Source organism: Chrysemys picta, chromosome 4, assembly GCF_011386835.1.
Source record: "Chrysemys picta bellii isolate R12L10 chromosome 4, ASM1138683v2, whole genome shotgun sequence".
Classification (NCBI taxonomy): domain Eukaryota; kingdom Metazoa; phylum Chordata; order Testudines; family Emydidae; genus Chrysemys; species Chrysemys picta.
The window spans coordinates 3,045,802-3,067,959 of NC_088794.1; the positions used below are offsets into that span (position 1 = coordinate 3,045,802).

Genomic DNA, 22,158 nt, shown 5'->3' on the forward strand with positions numbered 1-22,158 from the left:
TCAATGTTCTTCTACCCCTGTTGGCCGTGGATTTTCTCCAATGATGTCCCACCCCTCCCTACCTTCTCCATAGCTGTCACCCCACTAGAATTAACTGGATTGTTCTGTGCTCCTCACACCTTCCACTACCTCCTCCATCCTCAACCCAAGGTCTCTAAAAGAACACATTCTTACCTCTCTTGACCACCCCCTCCTCTAAACATGAGGATTTGTCTGCATTCAGCGTCACTCCAGTTATGGAAACAAATTGAGAGGATGGCCCAGTGGCTTGAGTGTTACCCTAGGACATGAGAGGCCTGAGCCCAAGTCCCTACTCTACCACAAACTCCTTGAGCTCATACATAGTCTGTGCCTCAGTTTCCCCAGCTGTAAAATTAGATAATAGCATTTTCCCTCCTCACAGGGGTGTGTGAGGATAAGCAGAGATTGCGAGGTAGTCTGATACATAGGTGATGGGGCCCAGATAAGTACCTTAGCTAGACAGACACACCAGTGCAGACTATCTTAATTCAAATTGAAGCCTCGCATCTAGCTCTTTGTCTTAAGCAGATTCCTGGCCCCAAATTTAATGTTGATTAAGAGTGTCTACACTGATTTAACTAGATCTGGTTTTAAAGTCAGATTGGTTAAAATTGGGCAGCTTTGAAGACAGAGAGCTGCCTATTATAATCTGTGTGGCACTAGCCCTGTGGAGCCTTAGTCATTGATCACAGCTCATGGGGCCAGGCACAGTACAAACAGAACCAAGAGCAGCTCCCTGACTCAATAATTTCATTTTGGGCCCTTTGGCTTCTAGTCCCAGCTCTGGAAGGGGAATGGTGTCCAGGGGGTTAGAGGAGGGGAGCTGGCAGCCAGGACTCCTGGGTTCTGTCCTAAACTTAATGTGTGTGCTCAGAGCGCAATTATTTCCCTTCCCTGTGCCTCAGTTTACTGTGGAGGGAAGGGCAGTAGGGGAGTCAGCCCACAAAGCACACCCAGACCTCTGCATGAGAGAAACCCGCTAAGAACAGAGAAAGGTACATGACTGCCCCTCCCAATGTGTGTGTGGTAGGATACCCCACCTGCTGCAGGGCACATGGGGTGGCTGGGGAGAAGCCCCTGTGCACCCCCTGTAGGTGTTACATAATCAAGGTTTGTAGGGTGCCAAGGAAGTCCCAGCTTGTCAGCCCTGCTGAGGAGGGGGTGAGGTAGTGGTGCTAGTGGTCAAGATGGAGGTAGAGTGGCAGAGATCACCCCACACAGCCAGGGGATCCCAATTCCCTCCAGCTGGGGGCAGTGCTGCCCACACCCCAGACACAGGCTCGACCCTGACAATCTATTTCTCCCTCAGCCTCGGGATCATTTCAAAGCACTTTTTATTAACACTTCTCATAGTTGCTGCCTTCCCTTAAAAAGGGAAAAACAAAAACAAAAGATCCACAAACCCCGGTTGGTCCTGGCCTGGGGCAGAGCCACAGCGACCCCTGGTGGGAGGGGATGGCAGCACCTGTGTCCCTCCCACCAGTTCATGAAGAGGTTAAAAAGCTTAAAAAAAGGAAAAGAAACGAAAAAAAAAATAAAGTAAATTGAGAGTCAACCCCCAACTGCTCCTCCCAGCAGCCCCCCTGCTGCCAGCAACAGAAGCAGCGTCAGGGAAGGAGGGCTCTGTCCCCACCCCACCCCCAGCAGTGTGGAGAACAGAATGGGGGTGGCGAGGGCCCCCGGGGGGTCATTACCCCAGTGCGGTTCACTCACCCTCCCCACCCCAGGAACGATCAAGCGGAGGGCAGCTGATGGTTGGCGCCCGGTCACTTCTGCTCCGCCGTGGCATCCTCGAACATGCTCAGGAGGTTCCTGGGCTCGAAGGAGCCATGCTGGCCTGCATCCTGGGGGGCGCTCTCCTCCCTCTGTGCTTCCTCCTCGTCGTCCTCCTCGAAGGCCAGGGTGCGGCGGAGGTTGGGGGAGCCGGGGCTGCTGGGGGGGGAATCCGGGCTGATGCGGCTCAGGTTGGGGCTGCCCTGGACGGCTGAGGACCTAGGATGGGGGAACCAGGGCGGGATCAGGGCAGTGGGAGATGGAGACACCCCCTGGGGGTCCATCTAGACCATCCCCACCCAGGGCAAGATTGTCTCCAACTGTCTGTCCCCCAGCTAGCTTTGGGAGGGGAGTGGGGTCTAGCGGGTTAGAGGAGTGGGGGCTGGGAGCCCGGACTCCTGGGTTCTCTCCCCAGCTCCGAGAGGGGAGTGGGGTCTAGTGGGTCAGAGCAGGGGGGTGGAAGCCAGGACTCCTGGGTCCTCAAGTGTGCAGGAGCAAGGGAAGAGGCCCGCAGGACAGGTTGCAGCCCTGCCTGACACCCAATGTCTCACCTCGTCCTCCTGCTGCCAGTCTCCGGTGGAGAGAGGTGGCGCGGGGTGGAAGTGCTGCCCACGGAGGGACGCAGGTTCAGCGGCGGGGAGCTCGGGGGCCTGCCAGGGAAGCAGAGGCGTGAGGGAAGCCCCTGTGGGTGCAGGAGGGGCTGGCCCTGGGACCCAGCATTCCCCAGAGGAAGCTTGGGGAGACCACCATGTCCCCCCAGAACCTCCAAGGAGCCACCCCAGCTATCCCACCCCAGGAGTACCCCATCCCTTAGAAGGGCCTCCATGCACCTCCTTGCTCAGGTAAGCTTGGGTACTCTCCCACGCCCCATCATCCCTATTACACCCCAAAGGGAGGAGAACCATATACCCCTGCCCCCTTGCCTCCATATGGACCCTTTTGTCCACTTGCCTCCATATGGATTACCCCATATTCTTAGCCCCCAAGTGCCCCACCCTGGCTTCCTCCTGCATTCCTACCTGCCACAGATATCACCCCCCCCCCCCGCAACTCCTCCACATCTCATATTTTGTTCCCCCCACCTTCATACACTCCCAGTCGTCCCCCGCCATGTTCCTACCCCTCCCTAGTCCTAGATTCACCCCCATATCCTCCCTGCCCCCCAGAAGTCCCTTCCTGCCCTGTGTGTGAGAGCACACCTGGGCAGTGCTGCCCTCTGCTGGAATGGATTAGGAGAAACAGTGCTGCCCCTACTGGAGGGGACGAGGGCCCATGGGTAGATGTGGGTGTGTTGTCCCCCCACTCACTTGTCCTGCGATAGCAGCTCCCCGGGGCAGGTCCGGTTATGCCGCCCACAGACCCCCGATACCTCGAACACATCCTCCCCCAGGCTCCCATCTTCCTCCTCCTCCTCCTCCTCCTCCTCTTCGTCCCAGGAGAAGCTGCTATCCAGCAGGGTGGCAAGTAGTGGGGAGCAGGGCGGGGTGACGGGCACACTGCGACGCCAGCTGGAGAGCCAGCGCGCCGGCAGGCACAGGGCAGCCCACAGCCAACGCACAAAACTCCCAGCACCCTGAGTGGGGGAGGGAGAAGAGAAAGTTCAACCAACAGGGTTGAAAGGCACCAGCAGAGCTGTGGGGGGGGCAGGGCTGGGCTAGCAGGGGCTGCGGGTCGGGAGTGAGGGGCACCGGCAGAGCTGGGGGGGGGCACCCAGGGCTGGGCTAGCAGGGGCTGCGGGTCGGGAGTGAGGGGCACCGGCAGAGCTGGGGGGGGGCAGGGCTGGGCTAGCAGGGGCTGCGGGTCGGGAGTGAGGGGCACCGGCAGAGCTGGGGGGAGCCCAGGGCTGGGCTGGCAGGGGCTGCAGGTCGGGAGTGAGGGGCACCGGCAGAGCTGGGCTGGCAGGGGCTGCGGGTCGGGAGTGAGGGGCACCGGCAGAGCTGGGGGGAGCCCAGGGCTGGGCTGGCAGGGGCTGCGGGTCGGGAGTGAGGGGCACCGGCAGAGCTGTGGGGGGGCAGGGCTGGGCTGGCAGGGGCTGCGGGTCGGGAGTGAGGGGCACCGGCAGAGCTGGGGGGAGCCCAGGGCTGGGCTGGCAGGGGCTGCGGGTCGGCAGTGAGGGGCACCGGCAGAGCTGGGCTGGCAGGGGCTGCGCGTCGGGAGTGAGGGGCACCGGCAGAGCTGGGGGCTGCAGCTCAGGGCTGACGTGCTCCCCGCTCCCAGGACTCACCTGGCACAAGGAGGCAGCTCTCAGGAGTCCGTCCTGCAGCAGCAGCGTCAGCTTGCGCCACTTCTCCGTCTTGCGCATGATGCTTGAGTTGAGCAGCGCCTCCGCCGAGGGCCGGAGCCGGGGATCGGGGTCCAGCATGGCAGCCAGCAGGGCCCGCAGCTCTGAGGAGAGACCTGGGCCAGGGAGAGATGTCAGCAGCGCCCGTACTGAGTCCCACCCTCCCCTAGGGCCCTTCACTTGGGGTCCTGCCTTCTCTAGTGGTTCTCAACTCGGGGCATGCGTACCCCTCGGGGGTGCACACGTCTCCCCGGGAGTACACCAGCTCATCCAGGAATTTACCTGGTTTTACAGCAGGCTACATAAAGAGCACTAGCAAAGTCTGTCCAAACTAAAATTTCATACGAGGACTTGTTTATTCTGCTCTATCGACTAGACATGGAAACGCAAGTACAATATGGATATTCCAGTTAGGGCTGTCGATTAATCGCAGTTAACTCACACGATTAACTCAAAAAATTCATCACGCTTTTAATCGCACTGTTAAATCATTTAATACCAATTGAAATTTAATACATTTTGACATTTTTCTACGTTTTCAAATACGTTGATTTCAACACAGAATACGAAGTGTACAGGGCTCACTTTATATTATTTGTATTACAAATATTTGCACAGTAAAAATGATAAACAAAGAAATCATATTTTTCGGTTCACCTCATACCAGTACTGTAGGGCAATTTCTTTATTGTGAAAGTGCAACTTACAAATGTAGATTGTTTACAAGTCCACTCAGTCCTACTTCTTCTTCAGCCAATTGCTCAGACAAACAAGTTTGTTACATTTGCAGGAGACAATGCTGCCTGCTTCTTGTTTACAATGTCACCTGAAAGTGAGAACAGGCATTCGCATGGCACTGTTGTAGCCAACATCGCAAGATATTTACCTGCCAGATGCGCTAAAGATTCATACGTCCCTTCATGCTTCAGCCTTCCAGAGGACACGCGTCCATGCTGATGATGCTCGTTAAAAAAAATAAATGCATTAATTAAATTCGTGACTGAGAACTGAGGGAGAATTGTAGGTCTCCTGTTCTGTTTTCCCCGCATTCTGCCATATATTTCATGTTAAAGCAATCTTGGATGATGACCCAGCACATGTTGTTCGTTTTAAGAACACTTTCACTTCATATGTGACAAAACACAAAGAAGGCACCAATGTGAGATTTCTAAAGATAGCTACACCACTCGACCAAAGGTTTAAGAATCTGAAGTGCCTTCCAAATCTGAGAGGGACGAGGTGTGGCGCATGCTTTCAGAAGTCTTAAAAGAGCAACCCTCTGATGCGGAAACTACAGAACTGAACCCCCAAAAAGAAAATCAACCTTCTGCTGGTGGCATCTGACTCAAATGATGGAAATGAACATGCGTCGTTCGTACTGCTTTGGATTGTTATCAAACAGAACCCATCATCAGCATGGACGCGTGTCCTCGGGAAGGCTGGTTGAAGCATGAAGGGACCTATGAATCTTGAGCGCATCTGGCACGTAAATATCTTGCGATGTTGGCTACAACAGTGCCATGCAAACGCCTGTTCTCACTTTCAGGTGACATTGTAAACAAGAAGCGGGCAGCATTATCTCCTGCAAATGTAAACAAACTTGTTTGTCTGAGCGATTGGCTGAACAAGAAGTAGGACTGAGTGGACTTGTAGGCGCTAAAGTTTGACATTGTTTTATTTTTGAGTGGAGTTATTTTTGGTACATATTTCTATATTTGTAAGTTCAACTTTCATGATAAAGAGATTGCACTACATTATTTGTATTAGCTAAACTGAAAAATATTATTTCTTTTGTTTTTTACTGTGCAAATATTTGTAATAAAAATAATAATATAAAGTGAGCACTGTACACTTTGTATTCTGTGTGATAATTGAAATCAATATATTTGAAAACATAGAAAATATTTAAATAAATGATATTCTACTATTCTTTACCAGTGCAATAAATCACAATTAATTTTTTTACATCACTTGACATCCCTAATTCCAGTTGTTTTATAATTATATGGTAAAAATGAGAAAGTCAGCCATTTTTCAGTACTAGTGTGCTGTGACACTTCTGTATTTTTATGTCTGATTTTGTAAGTAAGTCATTTTTAAGTGAGGTGCAACTCGGGGGGAGGCAAGACAAATCAGACTCCTGAAAGGGGGACAGGCGTCTGGAAACGTTGAGAGCCACTGCACTAGACCAGTGATACTCAGACCTCAGTGGTTCAGGAGCCAAATTAGGAATCAACATTACCCTGAAGAGCCACAGTCGTGTGAATTCATGGTTTCATTTATTATAGATTCATATTTAAACAGTGTGTCAGGGGAAATATTTAGTTTTTACACATACACACACATACACACCACACCCCCCAACCTCAAGGGAATGGAAGTTGTTCGTAATTCTGAACAAAACATTATGGTTGTTCTTTCAAAAGTTTACAGCTGAACATTGACTTAATGCAGTTTGAAACTTCACTATGCCATAGAAAAATGCTACTTTCCCTTTAAGTAATTTACATTTAACACAGTACTGTATTGTATTTACTTTTTTCCATCTCTGCTGCTGCCTGAGTTGTACTTCCAGTTCCAAATGAATTGTGTGGTTTACTGATCAGTTTGTAACTCTGGTTTTCATAACTCTGAGGTTCTACTGTATTTTAGTCTCACAGCAAAATGACTGATCAAGTATTATTTTATCAACTACAATCGATTAATAACATTGTAAAAGCATCCTGATTGGTTAATAATTAAATCAGTGTTTTAATGTCATGAGCCTCAAGGAGACACATTAAAGAGCCACTTGTTGCTTGCAAGCCTCAGTCTGAGTATCACGGCACTAGACAGATACAGTGGAACCCCGCTATAACGCAATCATTGGGGTCCAAAAAATTCAATCGTGGTAAATACAGGGTCGCGTTATAGCAGGGGTTCCACTGTACTTGTGTTCAGCTTCTGCGCCCTGGCTAGGGGGAGGGAGGAAGCGGGGGGAGAAAGAGAAGGGGGGTGGCCAGGGCTTCCTTCAGCTGGGGCGCTGGCCACTCGGCCCCTCCTGCCGCCAGGGCCAGCGGGGCCCAATTCCTGGGGCGGCACTTGGGATTGCCGGCTGGGGGAGAGGCGCCACAGGGTTGGTTGCGCTCCGGCCGGAGGCCCTGCCGGGAGAGCGGGACCAGCCGCGCTCCGGCCGGGAGAGCGGGGCCGCGGGGCTGCCGCACTCTGGCCGGCGCTGTGGCCAGGGGAGCGAGGCCCCCAAAGACGACCGCCACCAGCCTGCCTGCCGCACTGACTGCCGGGAGGGCTCTGCGCCACTCTGCAGCCTGCTCCCAGGAGGGTACTCCCCTCCTCCACGCTGCCGCCCCCTACATCGGTCGGCGGGGAGGGAAGGATGCGGGCTGGAGTGGGTCTTGCCGGGGACAGAGGTGAGAACCCCAGGGGCGCGCCAGGGATGCAGGGAAAGTCGCTCCTGCTGCAGCCGCTGGGGCATGGATCCCAAACGCCACGTGCCTGCCAGACTCGCCCCGCGTTATAAATGAATTTGCGTTATCACGGGGAGAGTTATAGCGGGGTTCCAGTGTACTACTCTGTGGTGATAGAACCCAGGAGTCCTGGCTCCCAGCCCCCTCCCAGCTCGACCACCACACTGAATGCCAATTCCAGCAGGTTTCCATGTGTGAAGCAGGGTCCATGGCACACTGGGTAGCCATCAGCAGCCCCATGTGTGCCAGGAGAGGGGACCCCCACTTACCGGCAGTGAATTCAGGGGGCAAGTAGCCCTGCCGGAGCTGCTGCCAGCCCTCCCCTCCATTGGGAAGCTCCATATTGCAGGCGATTTCCAGGATAGTCATGCCAAGGCTGGAAGAGAGATGTGCACGCTGGGTCAGCCAGGAGCCGGCCTCCCAGAATCCTCTGCTCCTTGCCACATGCCAGGGTGCCCGGACTCTGAGCACATGGGGCAGTGACGGGGTGGCGGTCAAGAAACAGGGTGTGCGGACTGAAAGCCAGGGGATGGGTCTAGTGGATAGAGGGGTGGGGCTGGGAGTCAGGACTCCTGGGTTCTATCCCTGGCTCTAGTGGGCCCACCTGAAGACATCAGCCGCCTCACTGTACTCCCCCTGCAGCAGCTCGGGCGCCATGTAGCGCGGGTCGCCCTCCTGGGCGTCACTCAGGTCTCCACGGTCCAACTCCAGCACCAGGCCAAAGTCGCCCAGCTTGCAGACCCGGCGCTCGGTGAGGAAGACGTTGGCCGGCTTGACGTCCATGTGCAGCAGCCCGCAGGCGTGCAGGTGGCGCAGCGCCTGCAGCAGGTCCCAGAGGCAGGCCCGCACCTGGCCCTCGGGCAGCGTCCCGCGCCCCTCGCAATGCTGCAGCAGGCTGGCTGGGCACAGCTCCGTCTGGATGTACAGCTGCCCCCGCTCCTCCCAGGCCCGCACGAAACTCACGCAGTTGGGGTGGCGCCCCACCCGCTCGTGCTTCCGCACCTCCGCCAGCTTGCGTTGCCGGTCGCCGGCGCCCCGGAACGGCTCCACCGAGCGCTTCACTGCGTACAGCCGCCCGTCCTCCTTGCTGCGCACCTGCAGGGGACAGGTCAGATGTGGAGGGTAGGGCCAGGACCCAGCTCCCCCGACAGATTCCCTCCTTTCCCCACAACTCTGCCCCACAGAATAGCTCCACGCTCATCCTCCTTACTGCACACAGATCAGCCACCAGTGGGGGGCAGGCTCAGCTTGAGAATCACACTCATCCCCCAGCTGGGATCCCCCTAATCCCCCACACCCCACACGCTTTCCCCAGCTGGGATCTCCCACCCCAGGTGTCCCCCCCCTTACCTTATACACCTCCCCGAAGGAGCCGCGCCCCAGCCGGCCCAGCAGCTGGAAGCACTGGCTGAAGAAGGGCTCTCTGCGGGCAGGGTCGTAGAGGCGGCTGCGGGGGGCCAGCGCCCGGACCTGGGAGCCGCGGAAGGAGACGCTGCGCGGCCGGGGCTGGCTCCAGGGCTGTGGTTGGCGGCCGGTGAAGACCCGGCTGACAGTCAAGGTGCCCTTGTGGCGCGGTCGGGGCGGGAGGGTGTAGCTGAGCGGCCGGCCTGGCCTCTTCGCCGAGAAGCTGCGCTCGGCCTCCTGGAAGAAGGCCGGCACAGGCACCGGCAGGGGCGTGCGGCTCAGCTGGGACTCGGCCCCCGCGCAGTCCAGGGGCAGCGGCATGGCCGGCTCTGCCAGGGGGAGGCGCTGCAGGGAAAGGGGAAAACAGCACCCGGGGTCAGCAGCGTGGCTGGGCACCGCTGGGGGGAGCGCCCAGGGGCTGCTGATGGGGGGTCTGGGGTTTCCCGGCCAGCACCCATTGGCATGGGGGCGGGGGTCACCCCGGCACAGCTCCCGCCTCGGCTTGAACGGGAGAGTTCGGGTTGTTACCCCTTGGCGGGGCGGAGGGGTCAAGTGGGGGGCCCCTTGGTGGGGGGGAGGGGTGTGGTGAGAGGGGGTGCTGGAGTGGGGGGAGGGGTCCGGTGTGGGGGTGTTGGCGTGGGGGGCTTGGCACGAGGAGAGAGGGGTCTGGTGAGGGGGGGTTGGTGGGGGGGAGGGGGCCCCGCTGGCAGGGGGGAAAGGGGTCCAGTGATGGGGTAGCTTGGGGGGGGGCTGGTAGGGGGGAGGGGGTCTGATGGGGGTGGGGCCCGGCAGGGGGGCTGGTAGGGGGCGGGGCTGGTGGGCGGGGAAGGGGGTCCGATGGGGGTGGGGCCGCCCCTGCTCAGCCCCCCCTTGGCCTCAGCGCGGGGGACCCCGCCTGGCGCGAGCGGGGTGGGGGGGGGCCTCACCTCCTCCCCGGTCCCCACGGGGCGGGGGCGCCGCGCTCGCTCCCCTCCGGGTACCCGGATGTGACGGGCTCCCCCGCAGCCCTTTCCCGCGCGCGCGCCCCGAGCCAGCCCAACCGCCGCTCCGCCTGGCGCCAAAATCCCCACCGGCGCGGCGCGAGCCGCCAACCGCCTCCCGCCAACACCTCGGTAGCCAATCAGAGGCGAGAGGCCGGCATGGTCCCGTCTCCCCGCTCGTTCACCACGCCCACTCCAGCTCGGCTCTGCCGGGGGGAGCGCGGCCCAGTGACGTTCCCGCCCACAATGCACTGGGGCAACCAAAGTGTGGCCAACCCTTCCCCCGTCTCGCCCCCCGCCGCCTCAGGCGCAGCCCCCCCACAATGGCAGCCCCCCTCTGCCATCCAACCCCCACCCCACAGGGAGGGGACAGGCCCCAAGCCCCAGCCACTGCCCATAGGGGACAACACCCCCTGGAAACACCCAGCCCTCCACAGGGGCAGCTCCTCTCCAGCCCCTCCCCCTCCTCAAACAACCCCAATAACCTGGGAACCCCCAGCCCTCCACAGGGGCACCCCCTCTCCAGCCCCTCCCGCTCCTCAAACAGCCCCAATAACCTGGGAACCCCCAGCCCTCCACAGGGGCAGCCCCCTCCAGCCCCTCCCCCTCCTCAAACAACCCCAATAACCTGGGAACCCCCAGCCCTCCACAGGGGCACCCCCTCTCCAGCCCCTCCCGCTCCTCAAACAGCCCCAATAACCTGGAAACCCCCAGCCCTCCACAGGGGCAGCTCCTCTCCAGCCCCTCCCCCTCCTCAAACAACCCCAATAACCTGGGAACCCCCAGCCCTCCACCGGGGCACCCCCTCTCCAGCCCCTCCCGCTCCTCAAACAGCCCCAATAACCTGGGAACCCCCAGCCCTCCACAGGGGCAGCCCCAATAACTACCCCAGCCCCCATCTTTCGGTCAGGGGGAGATCCAGAACCTCCCCAGGGTGTCCCATATCCAGTTCCCCCCACTGGGCAAGCCAGCAGCCTGGGGAGTGTGGAGACGACCTGCATGGGTGGTTTGCATGTGGGGGGCTGAAAACCAAGGCCGCACATTTCATTCGGGAGGGAGGATCCCTCCCCTATGTTAAATACCCCAGAGAAAATAACCCATCATCTCCCCTTGGCCGGGGTAGGTAGGACTAGCCATGGTTGTCTGGACAGCCCCCCCTCCATTGTTCCCGGCTTTGATTTTTATTTGTAATTAAGAATCTAGCTGCTAGGATGGCAAAGGAAAGCTTCGAAACACGACTGGAGGAGAACCAACATCTGCCTGAGTCTTCTGAGAGCCTGCGCCGATTGCTGGGAGAGGTGTGAACTGCCCCCAGTGTAACCGGTACGGCATACAAAGATCTTGAGACTTCAGCTTTGTGTGGGATCTTTATTACAAACACTCCCACACCCCACCCTCCGGCTACAAACGAATATTTGCTGCCTATCCAGGGAAGGGGAGTTAATAACTGAGTCACCCCCCTCCGTGCATCCCATATTCCTGGACTGACCTACCCTTAAAATCCTTCTCACCTCACTGGCCAAGACCAAAGAGGCAGGGAGGTCGGGTAGGGTGACCAGATGTCCCGATTTTATAGGGACAGTCCAGATATTTCGGGCTTTTTCTTATATAGATGCCAATTACCCCTCACCCCCGTCCCGATTTTTCAAACTTGCTATCTGGTCACCCTTGTCCGGGGTCACCAGAAATGTTGCAGCCTCACTTTCCAAAAACAAGTTAAATTGATAGTCACCATTTGTTTTTCTTTTAAAAAGACAGATCTCGAGCCATTAAAAATAAAGAAAAATAAAAAGAAAGATGATAATTTATATCAGGAGAAATTCTTGGTTTTTTTAGCACCAGAAGTGGCCGGCTCATGCCATCCTGTGGTGTGGAGTTCCCCAGGTGACGGTCCGGCATTCAGCACTTCCCGGAAGGACAGCGACCTGGAATAAAGAGAGACATGGGGTCAGAGCTTCAAGAGAGCGTCACAGCTCCAAGAGTGAGTGGAGGCTGGTGCATCTGTAAGGGATGCCCACATACAGAGTGATAGAAGGCCATTCCCTCTGGGAGTCCCTGCCTCCCCCCTTCACTAGAGAAGAGGGCATGGATTCTGCATGGGACATACCATCATATATCTTACCTGCTGCACCCCCTTCCCTGAAATAACCCCCCTGAAATTCACACTGCTGTGACATTTGCAGCCACTTCCTGCCTCAAGCCCTTAGCCAAACTGCAGAGATTCGGCTCCTTTAGCCTATGCCCTCCCCCCAGAAAACCCCCTCCAAGACTCACACCTCTCCCCTATCTCTGAGATTCACACCCCACCGATACACATGCCTTCCCCAATTCTTACCTCTGTATCCATTCCCCAGAAAGCCGTTCAGGCCATACTTGGCCTCCTTGCCTCCTAAAAGGGGATGAGAGCAGATGAGAACCGGTCACAGGCCGTCCCGGTCTCTGCTGCCCAAAGGAGAATCGCTCTCCGTGGACAGCACTAGAGGGCATAGGACACACACGCAAGAGCAGTTTTGGTTGCATCATCAGACAATAGGATGCAATGTGAATCTCCCCCCCGCACACTCCTACCGTATGCTGTTGGGGTTAGTCCGTAGCCCCCGGGAGCTTGCCCTGCTGTGAGTGGCCCGTATGCCCCTGCAACAGAGACAAGAGTTAGCAGGGGGCGCTGAGGGGAGTGGGGCAGGAGCACTGGCTGTGGGGGAAGCTCCCGCTACTCCAGTCCCAGGGGGGGATGCTGGGGTCGGGGGGGATCTTACCAGCAGCCAGTCCGTTAGCCTGCAGGTCCCCTCCGTTCGTATATCCTGGTCCGTTCCCGTTGCCTGCAGTGGTGGAAGGAGGAAATTAGCACAGGGAAGGGGCTTTGAGCCCCTGGGGATGGGCACCCATGTGTCCAGACACAGGAGGAGAGCGGGCACCAATCTGGGCAGCCCCTGAGCATTTCTTACCATCCAGGGCACTGGGCCCAGCCAGTTGTGCCCCGTACATCAGCTGCCCCATGCCACCTGGAGGAGGAAACACAGTGGTGGCGGGAGATCAGCAGGAAAGCAGGAGATCCCACCAAGGGCTGGGAAGGAGAGTGGTGCTGAGACCCCAGGGAGCTTTTTCTAGGACTCTGGGACCCCGGCGTCCGGGTGGCCCTCATCCACTGGGGGCAGGGATGGGAATGGATATCCCAGCAGGGCTGCTGCACGGTTTCCTGCCAGCACCCAGCCCGGGGCACTGCAGGCCATAGGGGAAATGCCCGGGGTCTCCTGGTTAGTTTAGGCATGGCAGGGTTAGCGGGGGCCATTCTGGCACCCCACCCCACATCTCTGCACAGGGTGCGGGGGCTAAGATATTGGGCAGCCTAGCACAGACCCCTGTGCCCCAAATAACACTCCTGGAGGGGTGACTGCCCCCTACAATCTCCTCTATAACAACCCTCTGGACAAGTTCCACCCCCCATACGAGCCCAGAGTCCCTACCCACACCTACCGTATTTCCCAGCGCTGTAGTCTCCCCCTAGACCGGTGGGCATGGCCTGTTGGGGCTGCCCATTATATGGGAGCTGGCCCAGGCCTGCAACATAGACAGAGTGTCAGGATGGGGGGATAACTCCCCTTTGTGTCCCCCTTGAGCCAGCCAGTTCCCCACACTGGGGCTGGATTGGAGCAAAAGGCCCCATGGCCCATTTCCTATCCCCCCAAACCGGGCAGTCCCCTGCCCTGCGGTCAGGACTCACCAAATTTAGCAGCCGAGAGATCTGTGCTAGGGCCAGCGAAACGCCCTAAGTATGCGGCCTGGGCACCTGGGGATGGGATAATATAAGGCAGTTAGCTTGGCCAGTGCCCCTCACTCCCGACCCGCAGCCCCCTGCTAGCCCAGCCCTGGGCCCCCCCCAGCCCTGCCGGTGCCCCTCACTCCCGACCCGCAGCCCCTGCTAGCCCAGCCCTGGGCTCCCCCCCAGCTCTGCCGGTGCCCCTCACTCCCGACCCGCAGCCCCCTGCTAGCCCAGCCCTGGGCCCCCCCCAGCCCTGCCGGTGCCCCTCACTCCCGACCCGCAGCCCCTGCTTGCCCAGCCCTGGGCTCCCCCCCAGCTCTGCCGGTGCCCCTCACTCCCGACCCGCAGCCCCCTGCTAGCCCAGCCCTGGGCCCCCCCCCAGCCCTGCCGGTGCCCCTCACTCCCGACCCGCAGCCCCTGCTAGCCCAGCCCTGGGCCCCCCCCCCCAGCTCTGCCGGTGCCCCTCACTCCCGACCCACAGCCCCTGCTAGCCCAACCCTGGGCTCCCCCCCAGCTCTGCCGGTGCCCCTCACTCCCAACCCGCAGCCCCTGCTAGCCCAGCCCTGCCCCCCCCAGCTCTGCCGGTGCCCCTCACTCCCAACCCGCAGCCCCTGCCAGCCCAGCCCTGTCCCCCCACAGCTCTGCTGGTGCCCCTCACTCCCGACCCGCAGCCCCTGCTAGTCCATCCCTGGGCTCTCCCCCCAGCTCTGCTGGTGCCCCTCACTCCCGACCCGCAGCCCCCTGCTAACCCAGCTCTGTCCCCCCCCAGCTCTGCCAGTGCCCCTCAATCCTATCCCTCTGTCATTGGACACACCGTTGCCGTATCCTGACTGGACTCCGGCTCCAGGGTGACTGTTCCCTCCTGCACTGTAGCCTAGAAGATAGATGGGAGATCAGCCAGGCTCAGCCTTGGTGTGTGTGAAGGGGGTATATTTTGGGGTATATCCCCTTACCATTCCCATAGCCGGGCTGTGCTCCGTTGACTAGGTACCCACCGCCTACTCCGGGATAGCCTACAGAGCCAAGAGAATCCAGATCAGCCACAAATTGGGGTGCACTGCTCCAGTCCCGGCCTCTCCCAGCAGGGGGCGCTGTGGGGAGTGGGGCAGGGCGCTGGCTGTGTGGGGAGCAGCCTCTCTATTCCAGCCCTGGCCTTAGCTTATGCCCCTTACCTTGTTGAGCTGTGGGGTAGCTGCCAGCTCTGGGTCCTGCCCCAAAACCTGTGGGGAGGAGAACCCAGAATGAGATCAACCCAGACCCTGAAGAATCTGGCTTCCACACTGTGGGCTCTGGCATTTGGGGGTGGGATCATGGGGGGCGGAGAGGGATAGAGTAATGGGGGGGGGTTGGTTAGCAGGGGGTTGGGACCTGTGGGGGGAGGGCTTTCAACCCCTTCAGGGCCCCCACAGCCCAGTGAGCCCTTCTCCCCCCAGGGAGTTGGAGGGTGCTCTCCTCAAGGTGTCATTGGTGTGAGTGGTGGGATCTCCAGTGAGAAAAGAAACAGGTGGTGGGGGATGGGGAAGAGGACACAGGACGGGGCGCACATCAAGAGGGATGGAGACACTGCAGGGGACACCAATGGGGGGTGCATGGGAGGGATTCCCTGCTTTGGAGGCTTTGCCAGCCACCCCAAGGCCTGTTGGGGAGGAAAAGCAGAGGGGTCAGGGTGCGTGGGGGTGGGGGGCGTGTAGTGGAGGGCCAGGCACTGATCTCCCTGAGAAGGGGCAGTTGGAGGAGCAGAGTGGGTATGAGAATATAAGGGGCAGTGGGGTCCGACTCACCTCCCAGGGGCAGCGCAGCATGGAAGTACCCTGAAATAGACACACAGAGTACAGGGGGAACCCTCAATCCTGACCCACAGCCCCCTGCTAGCCCAGTCCTGCCACCACAGCTCTGCTGGTGCCCCTCAATGCTGACCCACAGCCCCTGCTAGCCCAGTCCTGCCCCCACAGCTCTGCTGGTGCCCCTCAATGCTGACCCACAGCCCCCTGCTAGCCCAGTCCTGCCCCCACAGCTCTGCCAGTGTCCCTCAATGCTGACCCACAGCCCCCTGCTATCCCAGTCCTGCCCCCACAGCTCTGCCGGTGCCCCTCAGTGCTGACCCACAGCCCCCTGCTAGCTCAGCCCTGCCCCCACAGCTCTGCTGGTGCCCCTCAATGCTGACCCACTGCCCCCTGCTATCCCAATCCTGCCCTCCACAGCTCTGCCGATGCCCCTCACTCCTGACCTGCAGCCCCCTGCCAGCCCAGTCCTGCCCGCCCCCCCAGCTCTGCTGGTGCCCCTCACTCCCGACCCGCAGCCACTTTGTTTACACTCACCTGGTTTTTGTTTTGCACCCTGGGGATAACCACCTAATCCTGGAAAAAGGATAATGGGAATCTATGAGGATACTGGGAGGGGTGTGGAGCCTTATGGGTTAGAGCAGGGGGGCTGGGAGCCAGGACTCCTGGGTTCTATCCCCTGCTCCGAGAGGGGAGTGGGGACTGGTGGGTTCAGCCGAGGGGTAGCACCACGGATACCCACGGCCCATTTTTGTGGCTGGCGGCTGGGCTGCGGACACAGATGTTGTACCCGCGCCGCTCACGCTCTGCACCCAGCCCTCGGGCTCCAAATCCTGCCCCGCTCTCTCCATCCCGCAGCAGCGCATGTGGCTCTGCGGGATTCTGGGAGTTGTAGTCCCAAGCTGCCTCGGCCTGAGGGGAGCGCACCAGGCGCTATTTTGAACAAGGCGTGGTTGTGCTTTAAACTCCCGGGCAGCGGGCGCTGTGAGCAGAGTACGTCTGTGCCCGGGTGTGGGGGTGTTCCAGCCACTTGGGAGGACGGTGCTGCATGCCAGGGCCCCAGAGGGGAGGCAGCCCCCAGCCCCAAGTGGGGCCGGAGGTCCATGGGGCAGGGCAGGTGGGGTGTCTGTGGGAGGCTGAGGCTTGACACAGCCCTGTCACTGCTGTGTGGTGCCCTGCAGAGCTGTTTGTGTCCGCGCAGGGCTCAGCAGTCCTCGATGTCAGGACTCCTGGGTTCTTTCCCTTGCCAAGCCCCAGCCCCGTGCCTCAGTTTCCCTCTCCATACTTGAGGTTCACTATGGCCGTTCCCTCACCAACAGCCAGATGGGGGCAGGCTGGGGGCGGACAAGTTTCCCCCCATCCGCAGTGTCCTGGGATGTCTCTAGTTGTGCGATTGCACAAGGGAGCAGGCTTCCCCAGCTCTGCGGGGAAAGCCGGGACCCCTGCGTCCAGCCTGCACCAAATCGCCGTGCTTTGGATTCCAATCAGCCGGTGAGAGAGAGCCGTGAGCTCTCCCACACACTAGAACCCCGGCCCTCTGTCGCCCAGGTTTGGGACTCGGGGCAGTGAGGACTGCAAAGGGGACATGGGGGCGCTCCTACCTGCACCATAACCAGCGGGGACCCCATAGCCTGTGCAGAAAGAAGGAGAGAGGGGTTAGAGCCAGACATGTTTGTGGGAGAGTGCACAGTGCTGCCCACTGCTGGAGGGGATCAGGACTGTGTGTGTGTCAGGTGCCCTATAGTGCTCGGAGCTAACAGGGATTCTCCTTTAGCGCCACACTCCCCAGAGAGGACTCCAGTATTTCTATGCCCAGTGGGTCAGGGATTCACCCTGCCAAGGTGGGCAGAGAAAGGAGCCTTTGCCCTCAGTGGGGCACTCGATCTCCACTCACCTGCTTTGCCCGGCTTCACCCGTACACCTGGTGCTACTCCAAACCCGTTCTGAGTTCCTGCTGGGAACAGAGAGGAAAGGGATTAGCTGGGAGGATCAGCGGATGAGATGGGCTCCATCTCTGCTGGGGGAACAGTCCCTCTCAGATGGAGCTGGCCAGGTCTCTGCCCTGGGTGGGACGGATCTGGAAGGATCTCAGGGTGTGGGGTCTCATGACTGGAGGACATGTCTTCTGGAATCCCACCACCCAACCGTCCCTGCTCCCGACCAGCACAGTTTGGGAAGGAGCTGAGACCAGACGTCACAAGCACAGTGGGCAGCCCCCAAACCACCCAGCAACTTCCGCCCCTAGCCTCCCACCCCCCCAGCCCCACACCCAGGGCTCACCCGGTCCCGGCTGCAGTCCTTGGGGTCCATAGCCGGTGTATGGTCCTGGAAGGAAGGAGCAGACACTAGGGTTGAAGGATGCAGCAAACGCACCATCACAGTTCGCTACATGGGAGTCGGACCTAGTGGGTTAGAGCAGGGGGGCCTGGAGCCAGGACTCCTGGGTTCTATCCCAGCTGTGGGAGAGAAGTGGGGTCTGGGGTAGGGGCTGGGTGTCACCCACCTGCCTTGGCTCCGGCTGGTCCCAGTCCAGCTCCAGGGTGAACTCCCCCTTCGCCTGCAACCCATATAGCACATGGGGTGAGCCAGTCCCCTGTGCGGGCCCCCCGCCCCGCTCTCCTGTTGGGAGACCATCCCCCCTCCCCTGAGAATGCTGGGTCCAGCTCAGCCAGCTAGCCAGGGACCCCCTGGGCAGCCCTGTCCCCTTTCCTCCAGCCCCTCTCTGGATCCTTCATCCAGCCTCGTACACACCCCTTCCCTCTCTCTCTCCATCCACGCCCAGTGCCCCCTCTCTTCCCCCTAACATCACGGTCTGCCCGCTCAGGAACACCTCCCCCTGTGCCCGGCTGGGGGCGCCACTTACCCCGGATCAGCGATGGCAGGTAGAGACGCCCTAGGGCTCCGTTTGCCTGCGGTTTCACTCCTGGGAGGGGGTACAGAGTGGGGGGCATAGGGGAGCTGTCAGAGATAGGGTATCCCTAGAGAAGCGCTGAGGTACAGGGTGGTCAGGGGACACCAAGAGGCTGGGATTCCTGGGAGATATGAGGGGATTGTGGGTTGAGGGTCCCTGCAAGAATGGGGTGGGGAGTTGGTGACCCTGGCAGAGGGGGGCACTGAGGACGGGGGGCGCTTTGGGGCAGGGACCCATGGGAAGGGAGGCTGGGAGCAACTCCAGAGCAACAGGTAGAACCCAGGAGTCCTGGTTCCCAGCCCCACGCATGGGCGAGGACAAGGGCGGCTGGCAGCACCTGAACTGGGACTTTGTGAACCAATCCAGGACTCCTGGGTTTTCTTCCAGCTCTGGGAGGGGAGTGGGTCTGGTGGGTGAGAGCAGGGGGAGCTGGGAGCCAGGACTCCTGGGTTCTCTCCCGGCTCTGGGAGGGGATGGGGGTCTGGTGGGTGAGAGCAGGGGGGGGCTGGGAGCCAGGACTCCTGGGTTCTCTCCTGGCTCTGGGAAGGGAATCAATCTAATCTCATCCTTAATTCGACCCCCGTCTCAGTTTCTCTCCCCTCAGCCAGGGGCTAGACACCCCTCCCCCGAACTGCAGAGCTGCCCCCAAGTGTCCCCTCTGGCCCCCAGGACCTGCTGCACCCCACAGGGGCAGTGCCATCATATGAGGCAGCCCTGGCCCCCCCCACTATCCCGTCCCGCCCCAGCCCCCCTGCCCTGCTCACCCCCCTGCAGGCTGCCCCTGGCCAGGCACAGCAACAACAGCAGCATCAAAAGCAGCCCAGCGTGCAGGGTCCCCAGCCCCATGGCGATGTGAGCTCCCCCTCAAGCCCTGGGCCCCTATATACCCATGGCCCCGCCCCCCCAGGGAACGGCTCTGCCCCTGGCCCCACCCCCAGCGACCCACTGCCGGGAGGGGGGAGCCCCTGCAAGGGAATGTGTGTGATACACCCGCACACCAATAGACACACTCCATGGCTCGCAATGAAACACACACACACTGATACCCTTGCAGCGATACACACACACATAGAGACGTACACACTGTTACACTGATACACACACACCTTGAAACACACACTGATCCACAGAGACACACTGATCCCCACACACAGGCACCCTGATCCACACACAAATATACACCCCCATCGACACACATACTGATACACCCCCACACCCTGTTCCACGCACACACTGATACAACCGTTGATAGACACCTATCCACACACACATACATTGATACATGCAAACACAACCGGAGACACACACAGTGATCCACACAACCTCACGCACCATCCACCCACGCAAACAGACACACACCCCACATTGTGCACACACCATCCGCGGATACACTAACACACACACTAACATCCCACAGGCGTGCACACAGTTGCAAACAGTCACACAACACAGCTGTGTGTGCACACGGAGCAGGGGTCAACCCCTCAAGCAGGAGGTGGCACTAGGGACGCCCCCCCACAGGCACACAAACGTTAACTGCAGCTTGTCAAAACGGGGTGTATGATTATGTAATTGTGTCTGCAATGTTGGAGTGGGGCTGCGGGTCGGGAGTGAGGGGCACCGGCAGAGCTGGGGGGGTGCAGGGCTGGGCTGGCAGGGGGCTGCGGGTCGGGAGTGAGGGGCACCGGCAGAGCTGGGGGAGGCAGGGCTGGGCTAGCAGGGGCTGCGGGTCGGGAGTGAGGGGCACCGGCAGAGCTGGGGGGACAGGGCTGGGCTGGCAGGGGCTGCGGGTCGGGAGTGAGGGGCACCGGCAGAGCTGGGGGGGGGCAGGGCTGGGCTGGCAGGGGCTGCGGGTCGGGAGTGAGGGGACCGGCAGAGCTGGAGGGGGCAGGGCTGGGCTAGCAGGGGCTGCGGGTCGGGAGTGAGGGGACCGGCAGAGCTGGAGGGGGCAGGGCTGGGCTAGCAGGGGCTGCGGGTCGGGAGTGAGGGGACCGGCAGAGCTGGAGGGGGCAGGGCTGGGCTAGCAGGGGCTGCGGGTCGGGAGTGAGGGGCACCGGCAGAGCTGTGGGAGGCAGGGCTGGGCTGGCAGGGGCTGCGGGTCAGGAGTGAGGGGCACCGGCAGAGCTGTGGGAGGCAGGGCTGGGCTGGCAGGGGCTGCGGGTCGGGAGTGAGGGGCACCGGCAGAGCTGGGGGAGGCAGGGCTGGGCTCGCAGGGGGCTGCGGGTCGGGAGTGAGGGGCACCGGCAGAGCTGGGGGGGCAGGGCTGGGCTAGCAGGGGCTGCGGGTCGGGAGTGAGGGGCACCGGCAGAGCTGGGGGGGCAGGGCTGGGCTCGCAGGGGGCTGCGGGTCGGGAGTGAGGGGCACCGGCAGAGCTGGGCTGGCAGGGGCTGCGGGTCGGGAGTGAGGGGCACCGGCAGAGCTGGGGGAGGCAGGGCTGGGCTAGCAGGGGCTGCGGGTCGGGAGTGAGGGGCACCGGCAGAGCAGGGGGGGCAGGGCTGGGCTAGCAGGGGCTGCGGGTTGGGAGTGAGGGGCACCGGCAGAGCTGGGGGGGGGGGGCAGGGCTGGGCTGGCAGGGGCTGCGGGTCGGGAGTGAGGGGCACCGGCAGAGCTGAGGGAGGCAGGGCTGGGCTGGCAGGGGCTGCGGGTCGGGAGTGAGGGGCACCGGCAGAGCTGGGGGGGGGGGGGGCAGGGCTGGGCTGGCAGGGGCTGCGGGTCGGGAGTGAGGGGCACCGGCAGAGCAGGGGGGAGGCAGGGCTGGGCTCGCAGGGGGCTGCGGGTCGGGAGTGAGGGGCACCGGCAGAGCTGGGGGGGGGGGGCAGGGCTGGGCTAGCAGGGGCTGCGGGTCGGGAGTGAGGGGCACCGGCAGAGCTGGGGGGGCAGGGGCTGCGGGTCAGGAGTGAGGGGCACCGGCAGAGCTGGGGGGGCAGGGCTGGGCTCGCAGGGGGCTGCGGCTCGGGAGTGAGGGGCACCGGCAGAGCTGGGGGGGCAGGGCTGGGCTGGCAGGGGGCTGCGGGTCGGGAGTGAGGGGCACCGGCAGAGCTGGGGAGAGGCAGGGCTGGGCTGGCAGGGGCTGCGGGTCGGGAGTGAGGGGCACCGGCAGAGCTGGCCTAAGAGCCCAGGGCTGGGCTGGCCTCAGCCTCTTGTGATACAGAATTGTTAAGGGCCTCCGGTGCTGTGGGCTTCCTCCCAGCAGTGCCCTGGCAGCTGACGGCCGTGCTGGAAGCGAACGCCAGCGCGCGCCCTGCTGAGGAAGCCATAAAGCCGCAGGATAATTCGCTCTGTCTGTTGTCACCGGCCAAGGTAAACGCTGGGCCCCCGGCCCGGCTGGTAAAACACCGATCCCTGCGGTCGGCAAACAGCCCTCCAGCCAGCTCGGCAATGAGTCCGACCCGGTTGTGTCTGAAGAGTCTGGAGGTGTGGGGGATCGTGTGTCGGGAGGGGGGGCTGACCCCCAGATCCTGCCCTATGGGGAGACCTCTGTTAGGATGGGGGGAAATGGAAGGGTCAGGGAGAGGATTGGTGTGTATGTGAGCTGCACTGCCCCCTGCTGGAGGGACCATATATAGCATGGCGCCCCCTAGCACCAGGCTGGGATATGGGGCAGGGACCCCTGGGGGCACGGCGCCCCCTAGCACCAGGCTGGGATATGGGGCAGGGACCCCTGGGGGCACGGCGCCCCCTAGCACCAGGCTGGGATATGGGGCAGGGACCCCGGGGGCACGGCGCCCCCTAGCACCAGGCTGGGATATGGGGCAGGGACCCCTGGGGGCACGGCGCCCCCTA

General features: G+C 60.9%; 2 protein-coding genes across 8 annotated transcripts; both read right to left on the bottom strand.

Moving 5' to 3' along the window:
• Positions 1-1,338: 1,338 nt before the first annotated feature.
• On the bottom strand, positions 1,339-10,064 carry PKMYT1 (protein kinase, membrane associated tyrosine/threonine 1). 2 transcript variants are annotated; one of them, XM_065591172.1, is made up of 8 exons: positions 9,870-10,061; positions 8,890-9,288; positions 8,144-8,634; positions 7,809-7,915; positions 4,019-4,191; positions 3,102-3,367; positions 2,346-2,444; positions 1,638-2,013 (listed from the first exon to the last, which is right to left on the bottom strand). In XM_065591172.1, exons 2-8 carry the CDS (start codon positions 9,262-9,264, stop codon positions 1,788-1,790), a joined length of 1,737 nt encoding a protein of 578 aa, XP_065447244.1. In that variant the 5' UTR covers positions 9,265-9,288; positions 9,870-10,061; the 3' UTR covers positions 1,638-1,787. The 2 variants fall into 2 exon arrangements, with proteins under 2 accessions (XP_065447245.1, XP_065447244.1); XM_065591173.1 differs by lacking the exon at positions 3,102-3,367 and having other exon boundaries at positions 1,339-2,013; positions 9,870-10,064.
• Positions 10,065-11,276: 1,212 nt separating this feature from the next.
• GREP1 (glycine rich extracellular protein 1) lies at positions 11,277-19,283 on the bottom strand. Of its 6 annotated transcripts, none has more exons than XM_042845892.2 (18): positions 19,140-19,283; positions 18,328-18,387; positions 17,968-18,021; positions 17,745-17,789; positions 17,359-17,415; positions 17,066-17,095; positions 16,002-16,040; positions 15,465-15,494; positions 14,856-14,903; positions 14,637-14,696; positions 14,498-14,557; positions 13,645-13,710; positions 13,398-13,481; positions 12,869-12,925; positions 12,680-12,742; positions 12,492-12,557; positions 12,259-12,312; positions 11,277-11,848 (listed from the first exon to the last, which is right to left on the bottom strand). In XM_042845892.2, the coding sequence occupies exons 1-18, from the start codon at positions 19,219-19,221 to the stop codon at positions 11,823-11,825; spliced, it is 981 nt and encodes a 326-aa protein (XP_042701826.1). In that variant the 5' UTR covers positions 19,222-19,283; the 3' UTR covers positions 11,277-11,822. The 6 variants fall into 6 exon arrangements, with proteins under 6 accessions (XP_042701826.1, XP_042701827.1, XP_042701825.1 ...); XM_042845893.2 differs by having other exon boundaries at positions 14,504-14,557; positions 17,359-17,418; XM_042845891.2 differs by having other exon boundaries at positions 17,359-17,418.
• Between the last annotated feature and the right edge of the window lie 2,875 nt (positions 19,284-22,158).

Excerpts from the sequence above, each read along its gene's own strand:
- GREP1 (XM_042845891.2), bottom strand. The coding sequence starts at position 19,221 with ATGGGGCTGGGGACCCTGCACGCTGGGCTGCTTTTGATGCTGCTGTTG. Across the intron at positions 18,022-18,327 it reads CCTGCCATCGCTGATCCGGG|GCGAAGGGGGAGTTCACCCT; the intron begins GTAAGTGGCGCC and ends TATGGGTTGCAG. Across the intron at positions 13,482-13,644 it reads TCTCTCGGCTGCTAAATTTG|GCCTGGGCCAGCTCCCATAT; the intron begins GTGAGTCCTGAC and ends TCTATGTTGCAG.
- PKMYT1 (XM_065591172.1), bottom strand. The coding sequence starts at position 9,264 with ATGCCGCTGCCCCTGGACTGCGCGGGGGCCGAGTCCCAGCTGAGCCGC. Across the intron at positions 8,635-8,889 it reads CCTTCGGGGAGGTGTATAAG|GTGCGCAGCAAGGAGGACGG; the intron begins GTAAGGGGGGGG and ends TGTCCCCTGCAG. Across the intron at positions 3,368-4,018 it reads GAGCTGCCTCCTTGTGCCAG|GGTGCTGGGAGTTTTGTGCG; the intron begins GTGAGTCCTGGG and ends TCCCCCACTCAG.